The 13,864-nt window shown below is 39.1% G+C and overlaps 1 protein-coding gene across 3 annotated transcripts; it reads right to left on the reverse strand.

The window, feature by feature from the left end:
- Positions 1–1,559: 1,559 nt before the first annotated feature.
- Positions 1,560–9,390, reverse strand: LOC143880341 (putative disease resistance protein RGA3). Of its 3 annotated transcripts, XM_077383234.1 has the most exons (4): positions 5,100–9,390; positions 4,821–4,977; positions 2,991–3,129; positions 1,560–1,861 (listed from the first exon to the last, which is right to left on the reverse strand). In XM_077383234.1, the coding sequence occupies exon 1, from the start codon at positions 9,284–9,286 to the stop codon at positions 5,117–5,119; it is 4,170 nt and encodes a 1,389-aa protein (XP_077239349.1). In that variant the 5' UTR covers positions 9,287–9,390; the 3' UTR covers positions 1,560–1,861; positions 2,991–3,129; positions 4,821–4,977; positions 5,100–5,116. The 3 variants fall into 3 exon arrangements, with proteins under 3 accessions (XP_077239349.1, XP_077239351.1, XP_077239348.1); XM_077383236.1 differs by lacking the exon at positions 2,991–3,129 and having other exon boundaries at positions 4,821–4,974; XM_077383233.1 differs by lacking the exon at positions 2,991–3,129.
- Between the last annotated feature and the right edge of the window lie 4,474 nt (positions 9,391–13,864).

The raw sequence follows: 13,864 nt of genomic DNA on the forward strand, positions 1-13,864 counted from the left end.
AAGCTCGGATTAACTAAGCTATAACCATGGAAGTTCAGCTTAACTAATATAGGGTCAGGAGGCAGCCACCTATGCTGGTGGTGATTGGAGCGTATTGCACTCAAGTGAATCACATTCCACTCAAGTGAATCACATTCCACCATAAACAGATGGAAGACTTCGAATAGTCTCTGAACTTCGGAAGGATGATTGCTCACTTCACCACAAAAGATAAAATCTTTTGCTAGATACTACGCTCCCTTTGTTGTTTCCCTTGTAGATCCTTCTATTTCTCTCCTTGCAAACCCATCATGAATGGAAATGTCCAGCCATTCCAAATAAATCAAGAATGTAGAACCATATCTTCCTATGAAACTCTTGTGAATGAAAATATGATCCACTGTCTGCTGCACAACACATGATTTCTATGTGTGTATTTGTGCTTAGTATAGCATTTATCGACATTCCATCTCAAGTAAATTTCTGCGAGTATTTCCACTTTTTTGTGGACCCTGTCTCCAGACAAAACCGATGTTTAAATCCTTGTTTAGAATTAAAAGTTGGAATATGAGTAGAATTAGAAACAAAAATAGGATTGGAATTAGAAAGGTGTGGAATTAAGATTATAAATAGGATTATTCTTAATTCAATTCTTTACCATTAAAGAAAACAGATTATGAACGTATCTACCTACTGCATGTTTGCTAAATCCTATAGACTTAGCTGTAGTAGTTGCAAGCATTTGAAGTTTTTGTACACCATTTTGAGGATGGGACTTGAAACTATTCGATTTTGCAAGCAATTTTCGCACAGCCTTAGAGTGAATTTGCTTTTCCGCAGCATCTTCAAGCAGCTATTGAATTTGCTTTTCATCTCTCGTATTGCCCATTCCTTCAAATCGCCAAATAGTGCGGCAAGAAGAGGGGATACAAATATATATGCTATTGCTGCCATTCCTTCTCTAGAAAACAAACCCAAGAACAGCATCATGGTGAAGATAGAGAAAATAGTAAGAGTTTCAGGACATACTATTGCAGTAACAAACTATGAAGCGAGTACTGAGAGCCAATAAGCATAAGCTTTTATCAATTTCTTGCAATAAAGTAATAAGAGCTTCGACAGTTGTTGTCCTTGTTTGTATGCCCATCATTGAGGTGAATGCCTAAAATACAAGCACTGGTTACCTTTTCTGTTGTTACTTTCATATCTCCTTCTGTGGAATAGCTTTTCTCCCTTCTACTTTTTCCTCAATTTTCTTGCTTTTATTTTAATGATGGTAACCTTAGCTTTCACTTTAAAAAAAGGTGGGGTTTGATAAGCAAGTTTGTAGCAAAATTTTATATTGTAATTACATATCCTCTTATATTAAGAAAGTATAGCTAAGCCACTTCTTTTTTGGGGGGATTCCTTGACAAACTTCAATCTAACTTCTTATTATTGGATCTGCAATAATTCTTTCACAGACTAAGAACTACAAGATCACCCCTTTCATTTTGGGTTGAAGGAGGGATCGTACCAGTCGAGCCCCAAAGGGTTATGCAAAGTCTCAATTTGCATTTCAAACTTTCATACCAGAACAATTCCAAAACATATCAATAATAATTTAATAAACTAAATCCAACAAAACGAGGTCACAATCCACAATAAAAGAAATCTATGACTCCCTAAATAACTCCTCGATAAAAAATAAAATATGAACTTCCAAACATAATGAGGTTATAATCTATAACAGATATGACAAACTCCCAAATAACAAAAAATGGTAATAACAAATTTAAATAAACTGTCTTGTCTCTAAGCAAATTCTAACATTTAAGTTTTCAAGCGTCCACGAAACTCCTCAGTGTTCCCGCAAGCATTGGAGTTAATCAACCTAGGTCATCTGTAACAGAATAAATACAGAGTGAGCTAGATAGTCAAGTAAGTAACCACCAACCTTAGCTAGCCAGATCAAGAATGTAAGATAAAACATTTTAGAATAGAGATTTCCGAAGTAAAAATATTTTTCTTTTGTAAAACAATGAGAGTTCCCAGTCAAATCTTACACAGTTTTACAAGCTTCACTTGCATGGAACAATTGACAAACAAATTCAAAACAATTGACTTTACGACAATTGACAAACAAATTCAAAACAATTGGCCATACTATATCGCTCTTACGACATATTGCTCTTGTGGAAGGGTTAGAATAAAAATTACATATAACCCTTGTAGTCAGAAGAAATACCATCTGGATGCCACTTATATTATTCTCCGATAGTCCAAAACTTATATGGAGTTTAACATATCCAGAGTTTATAATAAATAATAGTTATGATAAAAAGAAGAAGAAGAAATTAATCTAAAACAAATTTTAGTTGTCAAATAAAATTCAACTGTAGGATCACTTTTCATTAGTTATATCAATATAACACATTTTAGTAATATCATGTTGCAAATAACTAGAAAAGGTAGAAGATCACTTACGTTTCACGCACAGCCTAATAATGCCTAAGTAATCGCTTGTAAATTGTTTTTAAGCTTCTTCATCTAATCCTATAATTAATAAAATTAAAAAAAATTCAAAATTCAACTGCACACTTAAACTTGTCTGTAATATGTGCACCCAAAAATTCAATTCCTTTCTCCGCATTCCTTTCCCCTTTCTATTATTACTATTATTGTAAATATTAAACCCTCAAAATTGGAAAACTATTAAAATCTTCATCTTTAAAATCAAATTTAGGGAAATTAATCCAAAATTAATGTTAGATCTTAATCCAAATGCCTAACATATTTATAAACTCACCTTAATCATTGTTATTAAGCAAAACCTCCAAATTTTTCATAAAATTTCACAATCATTTAGCCCCAAATTAAATTCAGACTAGAAACTTTCAAATTATCATGGTTAGTCTAATCTACATGCATAACATGATAAATCTACGGTGGATATTATTGTTAACAAGTGTGATTTATTCATAACCCCAAATCTAAATCACATTTCAAATTCTAGTCGGGGAGTTAGAGACCTTGAAGGTTAGCCGAGACACTTTTAGCATTAGCTACTGACTTTCCTTTCCTTTCCTGACTTGCTTTTCCTTCCCGACTGACTGGATTTCCTTTCTAAGGCTTGGTTTGCTTAAGTTAAGCTACAATAGGTTTGCTGACCTGCCATTTACAATGGTTAGAAATCCTTTTTTTGCTTTTCTTTCCTTTCGTGAGAACATCTCTTTCTTTCTTTCTTTTTAAGATCAAGGAAGATAATGAGAGAGATGGAAGAGAGAGAAATTCCAATTATAACATAGTGGAAAGATATATATCTTTAAAAAAAATCATAGAGAAAAGAGGAATGTAAAAATGTTTTTTCATGAGAGCCCTATATATATTTTTTTCCGTTCATATTTGTATGAAAGAGGTTAGAAAAACGACTTGGGGGAATACCCCCTCCTTTATATTTCAGTTGAAAGTCAATGGGGGGAGTTCCTCTCTCTCTCTCTCTCTCTTTCTCTCTCTCTCTCTCTCTCTCTCTCTCTCTCTCTATATATATATATATATATATATATATATATATATATATATATATATATATATATATATATATATATATATATATATGTTAAAAATGTTTGTGAGCTAGAGCTCATATAAACTTATATGAGCTAGAGCTCAAAAATATAAGGGGCCCACATTGTTTGGATGATCCAAAGCATTCATTTGATAGGCCCTCGTATAGATAGGATGTGCCCAAAAAATCAACTTCATAGGATCATCCTAACCCTTCCATTTGTGGAGGTTAAAAATGGGCAAATTTATGAAGGTTTATACCCCTCAATTTTAACCTAAACAAATGGAAGGGTTAGGATGATCCTATGAAGTTGAATTTTTGGGCACATCCTATCTATAAGAATTTATCACCCCCCTTTGCAAAAAAAACAAGCACAAGGGCGCTCCCATTGGATCCATGTTGCCAAACAACATTTATAAGCATTTATGATTCCTTTAATTTTGCCTTTTTCAATGCCATAATAAATACAGTTTGCAAAATGGATCCAATGGGAGTGCCCTTGCCCTTTAATTTTGTAAGGGCAGGCAAGGGCGCTCTTCAGTTTAGCATTCCTCTTTTTCGGTAAACATTAGTTCTAAAACAAAGAGCATATACAATCCAACACGGTACTGTTTAGAATCCCAATTCTTATTTTTCTAAAACTTACTTAAAAAAGAGAGCATTTTTAATGATTCCAGAGTTAAATAGTAAATCTTTGGAATATTACCAAAAAAAAAAAAAACCATGAAGAATCATACAAAAAAAAGCAGACAGAGACGTGCTCCAATTTTGTGTTAATGAAAATGAAAAAAATACTCATCTTTGTTTACCTGTCATGGTTGTGGATGGCAAGGTAGAGTTCCAACAATCTATGTGGGTTTAATTCCTTTTGGGATTTGGATAAACCCAAAGTGGGTCCCAGAAAAAGTATGCGAATTGAGATTCTTTATAAAACGTTTTCTTTTCTAATTAGTACCGAAGCTTGAACCCTAAAAAAATGGTTTTTATCTTTTCCATAAAATTCGATTTTCTTTGGAATTAGTTCTAAAACATTAGTTCTAAAACGGAGAGCATATACAATCCAACACGGTACTGGTTAGAATCCTAATTCTTATTTTTCTAAAACTTACTTAAAAAAGAGAGCATTTTTAATGATTCCAGATAGCATTTTCAATGATTCCAGAGTTAAATAGTAAATCTTTGGAATATTACTAAAAAAAAAAAAAAAAAACCATGAAGAATCATACAAAAAAAGCAGACGAAATGCTCCAATTTTGTGTTAATGAAAATGAAAAAATTACTTATCTTTGTTTACCTGTCATGGTTTTGGACGGCAAGGTAGAGGAACTGAGAGTAATCCAACAATCTATCCTTTAATCCCATCTACATTCTAGAATCTCTTTCCACCACCGAATTCCATCGATTCAGCTCTCGCTCTGATTCTTAGACTCCTCCGTTCATGTTACCACCTTCTGCCATGTTTTGTACTTGGCTTAGTTTCTTTAATTTTTCTTAAAATCATGAAGATTAAAATAATAATAATAATAATAATAAGCAATGGTAGAAAATGTTTAAACAGGGAAAGAGGATGCACCTTTGTCTAGATGACGATTAGATGCACCAAAAGTGGGGGATGTGTTGTATCTTGGGCCAATCTTGGCCGTCGTTCTTTTGACATGATTCCTTCAATTTAGGACATCCAGAAATATGTAAGAGTGTAAGTGTAGTGGGGAGGCCATCTTCTGGCAAGGATGATATTTCGGGACAGTAATGAATACTTAAATCATTGAGGGATGTGAGGTTTTGCATCCCATTGGGTAAGGACTTGAGATTTTTGCAATTGTAGACGAAAAGAGAGACGAGAGTGGTGGGCAGCCCATACTCATTGTTGTTATCATCAGGGAACAACGAAAAGAGTTGAGGACAACTTATGATTCTCAAATATGCGAGAGAGGTGAGGCTTCGCATCCCCTTGGGCAAGGACTTGAGATTAGGACAAATAGCGATTTCTAGCCTATTGAGAGTGGTGGGTATCCCATGGTCATTATTTTCATCATCAGCAAATAATTGAGGACATTCATGGACTACCAATTCTTTGAGGCAGGGGAGGCTTTGCATCCACTTGGGCAAGGACTTGAGATTAAGAAAAGCGGAGATTTCTAGAGTTTTGAGCGTGGTGGGCAGCCTAGGGTCATTCTTTTCATCATCTAGAAACAATGAATGGAGTTGAGGACATTCACGTATTACCAATTTTTTGAGAGAGGTGAGGCTTTGCATCTCCTTGGGCAAGGAGTTGAGATTAGGACAAGTATGGATTTCTAGAGTAATGAGCTCGGTGGGTAGCCCATAGTCATTATTTTCATCATCTGGAAACAAGGAATGGAGTTGAGGACATTCACGGATTACCAATTTTTTGAGAGAGGTGAGGCTTTGCATCCCCTTGGGCAAGGACATGAGATTGTCACATGAAAATATTTGAAGGTCTTTAATTGTCATGGGCAGCACTGACTCTTTTGAGAAAAGTGGGAGTTGAGTAGCAATGGATAACTCTACAAGGGAGGTGAGGTTTTCCAGGCGAGTAGGCATGGACTTGAGAATAGGACATCCGACAATTCTTAGAGATTTCAGCGTGGTGGGAAGCCCCCCCTCTCCATATCCCAAGGACTTTAGTCCTGGGCAGTCGGAGATTTGCAAATGTTGGAGAGAGGTTAGATCTTGCAAAGAGACCTTCTCGAGAAAGCACTCCAACTGATGACACGTTCCTATGGTTAACCTTTGAAGAGAGATAAGGCAAGGCGTTGTCATGCTTAATAGCATCTTCACGCCACAGCTAATGAGTACTAACTCACAAATAGATGGGAGCCTCGGAAGGGCACTCAATTCTCCGCAACCATTTATATTTAACTTTGTGATGGCAGGAAGGTCAGCGGGCAACACCTGCAGCTTGGGGCAGTTCTTTAAGGTGAGCTCACAAAGAGAAGGTAGCTGGCAATCAAGAGGAAAGGGATGTTCGCAATTTCTACAATCCATAACGGTAATGGAAGTCAGATTGGAGAGATGTGACATCCAACTTGGAAAACTGACACCGCCATAGGATTCTATTTTTAATTCTTTGAGGTTGGCATGGGGTTGGAGGCCTTCCAATACCCCATCGTTATTGACTATTCCATCTTGTGAACTGCCATATAGGGCCCATTGCAATCTCAACTGATTAAGGTATTTCTTATCTTTCAAATTGGCTTCTTTAGCCTCCTCTATGTTTTGCACATGCTCGAGACCCGAAATTTCAAGTCTTCCTTTAATGTTACTCAGGTTATTCAACTCTCCTATCTGACAACCACTCTCTTTGCACACCTTGAAATACGGCAATGTTTGGAGCGAAGTTAATTTTCCAATTCCTGGCAAAGGAATCGAATCTACAACAATATGCCGTAGATTAACTAGATTCGTGATACCATTGGGTAGCCCTTTAACATCCCGGCAAGATTCCAGAACTAGCGTTTGCAAATTACAAAGACTAGTTACTGATTCAGGCAGCCCATCTATCTTCGTGCTAGAGAGGTAAAGGTGTCGTAGATGTTTCAAATGGCCAATCGAATCGGGTAACCCTTTAAGATTATTGCAAATATCCAGATCTAACGTTTGCAAATTGCAGAGACTAGTTACTGATTCAGGCAGCCCATCTATCTCCGTGTAATAGAGGTTAAGGTGGCGTAGATGTTTCAAATGGCCAATCGAATCGGGTAACCCTTTAAGATTCCTGCAAAATCTCAGATCTAACATTTGCAAATTGCAGAGACTAGTTACTGATTCAGGCAGCCTCTCTATCTTCGTGCTAGAGAGGTCAAGGTAGCGTAGATGTTTCAAATGGCCAATCGAATCGGGTAACCCTTTAAGATTCTCGCAAAATTGCAGATGTAACATTTGCAAATTACAGAGACTTGTTACTGATTCAGGCAGCCTCTCTATCTTCGTGCTAGAGAGGTCAAGGTAGCGTAGATGTTTCAAAAGGCCAATCGAATCCGGCAACTTGTCGAAATTAGACCAACTCAAATCCAATACACGCAGGCATCTCAACTCCATGAATGCATCATTGAGAATCTGGTTGTCAATGGAAGATGGAGCCCTCAGTTGTAAAGTGCGCAATCTCTTAAATTTGCTCAAGGCCTCCAAAGACATTGAACCCTCTTCGACGTCAATCCATGATAAATGACGTGCCATTTCAGGGATGCTTCGTGGTATACCGTCTTCCATTCTACAACATTCATCCCCTGAGACAGATTCTGCTAGATCATGCATTAAATCATGCATCACATTTATTGAAATATTCGGAGAGGCGCCTTCGCGAATACGTTGAAAGAAAGACTTTAGTAATAAATCATCAAATATCTCCCCACCAATATCTTCTAGGAGTGTGGTTCCTTTGGTTTGAATGAAGCCTGTAGCCATCCATTGTCGGACCAACACATCTTTGTCAAACCGATGATCTTTAGGAAATTTGGCACAATAGGCAAAACAATGCTTTTGATTGGGTGGCAGGTGACAATAGCTCAATCTCAAAGCTGGCAAAATTTTGTTATCATCATCCTTCCATATTTCGCTTGTCAAAATCCTTTCCCACTCGCTCACAGTCCTTTTATAAGACAAGATTCCCCCCAATGTCTTTACTGCCAAAGGCAGGCCTTTGCATTTCTTCACAATTTGCCTACCGATTTCCTCCAGTTCCGGAAAGGCATTTGAAATCCCTCCCGCAAAAGCACGCCGAGTAAACAATTCCCAACAATCAGCATCTGGTAAAACCTTCAAATGGTGGGAAGGAATTGTGCCCAACATCCTTGCAACCCTTTCATCTCGTGTAGTAATGATAATTTTACTTCCTTTCGCTCCAACTCCAAAGGGAACTCGTAGAGTGTCCCAATGAGTATGAATTTGATTTTCACCCCACACGTCATCGAGAACAATTAAAATTTTCTTACCGTTGAGTTTCTTTTCGAGACAACGCTGTGCGGCATCCAGGTTTGAGAGATCACAGTTGCTTCCACTTGCAGATTCAACAAGTGCATTTGTTATTCTCAAAACATTAAAATCATCAGACACACAAGCCCACACTCTGAGCCCAAACTGTGTCTTGACCCTGTGATCGTTGTAGACGAATTGAGCAAGAGTAGTCTTCCCAACCCCACCCATGCCAACTATGGGAATAACAGAGTACAATTTATCATCATCATCATCTGATACCAACAATTGTATGATTTTGTCTTTGTCGACTTGTCTACCAATCACATCAGATTCGTCTACCAAAGAGCTAGTTTTTCGTCGCTCCTGCTCGATTTGGGAACCCCTCCCTCCATCTCCTCTAATTTCGAGATGGAGGTCACGTCCTCCCTTTAGAATCACATCTAACCTTCCACTAATCTCCCTTATCTCACGTGCTATGTCACGTTCGTTCTGGAAAATAGAGGAGATGTACCGGAAAGCCCCTACCTTCTGTCTCTTGCTTGATTGAGCTTCCGAAGCAACCTCGTCCAATATGTCATTAGCGTCGTAGGCGATATTCTTGAGTTCTCGAAGCCAACTTCCAACAGCCTTAGAGTGAAATTGCTTTTCCTCAGCATCTTCAATCACGCCTTGAATTAATTTCACTTGACTCTCTAACTTTTCCACCTCCTCCTCAACACCAACACCCCATATTGATTTCATTTCTTCTATTGCCGATTCCGTCAGATTGCCAAACAGTGCACCAAGAACAGAGGATACAAACATTTGCACCATTTCTGCCATACTTTCTGCTCTAAGGAAACAAGAAAATCCCAAGAACGAACCAATGTTTGTCTACAGTTAGAGAGAGAGAGAGAGAGAGAGCACTGAGAGAGAGAAGAAGAAGAATCAAGTTTAATCAAAAGTAATGAAGCCCACGCGCGTTAGTCAATTTTGTCGGTAGAAAGTTCTGGATGGATAATCTCAGCCCTACATCTGTATGCCTCATTTAGTGTTCCACCTACAAAAGTCTTTACATTAATTAAAAGCATGCCATGTGGGGGCAACTATCAAGTCGATCACATCGTAATGGTGTAAAATATCAATGGTCTCGATTTTAAGTAAATATCCGTTTGAATGACCCAAAAATTAGTTGGCCTTGACAGTGATTCGCCATCACTTGTTTCACAGAAAAACTAATGACAAATTCACCACATCTTAGGATGGATTCACCCCGTGTTTTAAAAAAATGGACTGTACAGTCCACACTATGGGTTGATCCAAACAGCTAACAAATGAAAGGTTTAGATATAATTCACATTGGTGAGATCCATTATACTTTTATTACTTGTGTATTTTCACGAAAACTCAAACATATATATATATATATATATATATATATATATATATATATATATATATATATATATATATATATATATATATTTGGATCTCTAATATGTAATATGCCTATTTTGTATAATATATTGAAAAGGGAAATGTTATTAGCACTACTGTATTTTGATGATGGCACTCTCACTTTATTAAAAGTACCGTATGGCCCGCACCATAGGATGATCCAACCGTCCATTAGATGAGCCACAGCCTAAATAGGTTGTGCCCCAAAAATCATTTCCATAGGTTGATCCTTACCCTCCGATCTGAATGATAGAGGGTTGACCGTAACCCTGTATACATCGGAGGGTTGAGATGAACCTATGGAAATGATTTTTGGGGCACAACCTATTTAGGCTGTGGCCCATCTAATGGACGGTTTGGATCATCCTATGGTACGGGCCATACCGTACTCTTAATAAAGAGATGAGTGCCATCATCAAAATACAGTCGTGCGGATAACATTTCCCATTGAAAAATATTAATTATTAAGTGGGGCGCATGTGTATTCCTTCTGCTAACATATACCGACTGCCAATACAATGCATCAAGAAGAGGGATTACAAATATTTGTGCTATTTCCAAATGAAGAAAATCCAAAAGAAGCAAAAACTTTTATCAAAAGTGAGCAGTAAGAACGAACCAATGGAGAAAATAATGAATGGAGAGAGAGAGAGAAGAAGCATCTACTTTAATCAAAGCTCCTGTAAGTCTGCAACAAAAGTAGTGAAGCCCACGCGGGTTAGTCAGATTTGTCGGTGGAAAGTTAAGTCTGGACAACGACAATCGGATAATTCAGCCCTTCATCTATGATGCCTCATTTATTGTTCCACCCAGAAAATTCTTTACATGAATTAAAAAGGGCACTGATATTCCCCCTGTAGGTAGGCCTGGCAAAATTAGCCGAACCGGGCCGAAACCGAACCGATAATTCGGTTTCGGTTTGGGTAAATCAAACTGATTCAAATTTCGGTTCGGTTTGGGTTCGGTTCGATTCGGTTTAGGTTTGAACCCTTGTCGAACCGAAACACTAAAAGTAGGGCCCACATTTTACATCTCATGTTTTCTATATGGTAGGGCCCAATATAAACCCATGCGTATGATGGGGCCCATCATTTTATACCATCAGTGGGCTCACCATTTCCACCAAAACCCATGTTTTCATAAGGTGATTACCATCCATGCCAACCAAATCCATTAATAGGGTGGGCCCTCCATTTTCACCTCATGTTTTTAATGGAAAGGGGCCAATTATTTTACACCCCGAAAGAAACCGAAACCGAAATTCTCAAATCAGTTCGGTTTGGTTCGGTTGGCCATTCAAAATTTCGGTTCGGTTCGGTTCGGTTTCGGTTTGGAGTGTAGGATGGTTCGGTTCGGTTCGGTTCGGTTTGGGGGTCAAACCGAGCCGAAACCGAACCATTGCCACCCCTACCTGTAGGCTATTTCCCCCCTTGACGGCTGGCTAACGTTAAACGTTAGGATTTAACGTATATGTCACTTTCCCACCATTTGACCTGTCTCTCTCTCCACACACCCAACAGGAACAGTTGGTGGGCCCAATTATCAGTCACTCCACCGACTGATAATTGCCCCCTGATTTGCCCTCAGAGATGCCCTCAAGCTAGTCAGTTCAAAAAGAGTCAATGGGTTGTAAAAAAGCCTAGCACAGAGCCTGATAAGGTGGGTTTTACTGCCCCATATCAAAGCAAGGCTCAACCTCAAATCAATGAGGATGCAGACTATGCTCAGTCTCGGATGAACATCAAAGAATCTTCTAAAGGAATAGATATTGGATCCGGATCTCTTCTATAAAGATCCTATAAAAATAAATTTTTGGCCCTTCAAGATTCAGACCTCACCCCTTCCAATAATGATCCCCCATCAGCTCCCCATTCCCCTGAAAGTCCTTGGAACATAGTTCAGAACAAGAAGGATAAAAAAGGAAAATCAGCTGCTTCCCTCATTCGGCCACCTTATCTTGCGTGCTGCCATCCATCTCTCCAAAATCAATTTCGATATCTTTCCCTGGAATCCGGGTCCCATTTCGTGGGCTCATTCCGGGAGGTTTGAAATCTTGAGATTTGGCTTGCTGTGTTGTTTCTGGTGCTGCTGGTATTTGGCTGCCTAGTCTATAGGCTGTGTTGTGTTCTTTTGGTCTCCTTATATCGTTGATGTTCGGTTTTTTCTATTTTGTTGTGTTGTATCTGCTTGTTTTGGTGTCCCATGGCCACCTTGTTTGGTCTTTTGTTTGCCTCCTCTACAGATGTGAGGGGGCTTGCTCTCCTGCTTCCATGTTGTATCTTTGTTGATTTTTTAATATATCTGGTAGAGGTCCGCCTAACCCCAGCTTGCCCATCAAAAGAAAAAAAAAGAAAAATGACTGTTGGTGGAATGGTGGGCCCATCTTTGAACAATGTAGGCCCCGCCCATACCACACCATAGGATAATCCAAACCGTCCATGTGATGGGCCATAAACCTAAATAGGTTGCGTCCCAAAATATCATTTCCATAGGCTGATCCTAGCCCTCCGATATGCAACCTCTATAGATTGTAGGGTTGTGATCATCCTATGGAAATGATTTTTGGGGCACAACCTATTTACATTGTGGCCCATCAAATGAATGGTTTGGGTCATTCTATAGAGTTGGTCGTAAAGTAACATTAAGGCCTGTCCACAACATAGGACGATCCAAGCCGTCCATGGTTTGGATAATCCTATGGAGTTGGTCGTACAGTAACATTAAGGCCCAATAGTAGGCCCCACTGATATTTTCTCAAATTGAAGCGTACCGTCCACAACATAGGATGATCCAAGCCGTCCATGGTTTGGATCATCCTATGGTGTGGTTCGTACAGTAACATTAAGGCCCAATTTAGGCCCCACCCATATTTTTGAAAATGAAGTGTACCGTCCAGACCATAGGATGATCCGAGCCTTCCATTTGATGGGTCATAACGTAAATGGGTTGTGCCCCCAAAAGGGTTGGCCCATCAAATGAATGGTTTGGATCATCCTGTGGTCGTACAGTAACATTAAGGCCATTCCACAACATAGGATGATCCAAGCCGTCTATGGTTTGGATAATCCTATAGATTTGGTCTTACACTAACATGAAGGCCCAATCGTAGGCCCCACCGATATTTTTCAAATTGAAGCGTACCGTCCACAACATAGGATGATCCAAGCCATCCATGGTTTGGATCATCCTATGGTGTGGTTCGTAACAATTTAGGCCCCATCCATATTTTTGAAAATGAAGTGTACCGTCCAGACCATAGGATGATCCGAGCCGTCCATTTGATGGACCACAATGTAAATAGGTTGTGCCCCAAAAATCATTTCTGTAGGAAGAGCACAACCCTACAATCTATAGAGGTTGCATAAGATGTAGTTTCTATTTAGATCGGAGGGCTAGGATTAGCCTATGGAAATAATATTTTGGAACGCAACCTATTTACATTTATGGCCCATCAAATGGACGGTTTGGATTATCCTATGGTGTGGTATGGGCGGGGCCTACGTTGTTCAAAGATGGGCCCACCATTCCACCAACAGTTTCTGTTGGGCCAACCAACTGTTCCTCCTGTGTGTGTGTGAGAGGAGAGAGAGAGAGAGAGAGGTCTCAAATGGTGGGAAAACTTTAGCCAGCCGTCGGGGGTCCCTTTTGATCACCAGGCACACCCCTGCCAGTGTATCGATGACTAAAGAGGGGATGTTGTACTTTTGTCAGAAGAATTCAATGCCTTTGCCCTTGATTGCCGAAAACACTGACAGGGGTGTTCCTGGTGATCAAAGGGGCGGATATATCACTTCCCTAATTAAAAGCATGCCATGTGAGGGCCGTGGGGCAATGATCATAGTGGATCACATCATAATGGTATTAAAGATCAACGGTCAATGATCATAGTGGATCACATCATAATGGTATTAAAGATCAACGGTCTGATTTTCGGTAAATATCCCGTTTGAAGGACCCAAAAAT

Source organism: Tasmannia lanceolata, unplaced genomic scaffold, assembly GCF_043159265.1.
Source record: "Tasmannia lanceolata isolate RefF3 unplaced genomic scaffold, GAP_Taslan_0.1 ptg000006l, whole genome shotgun sequence".
Taxonomy (NCBI): Eukaryota; Viridiplantae; Streptophyta; class Magnoliopsida; order Canellales; family Winteraceae; genus Tasmannia; species Tasmannia lanceolata.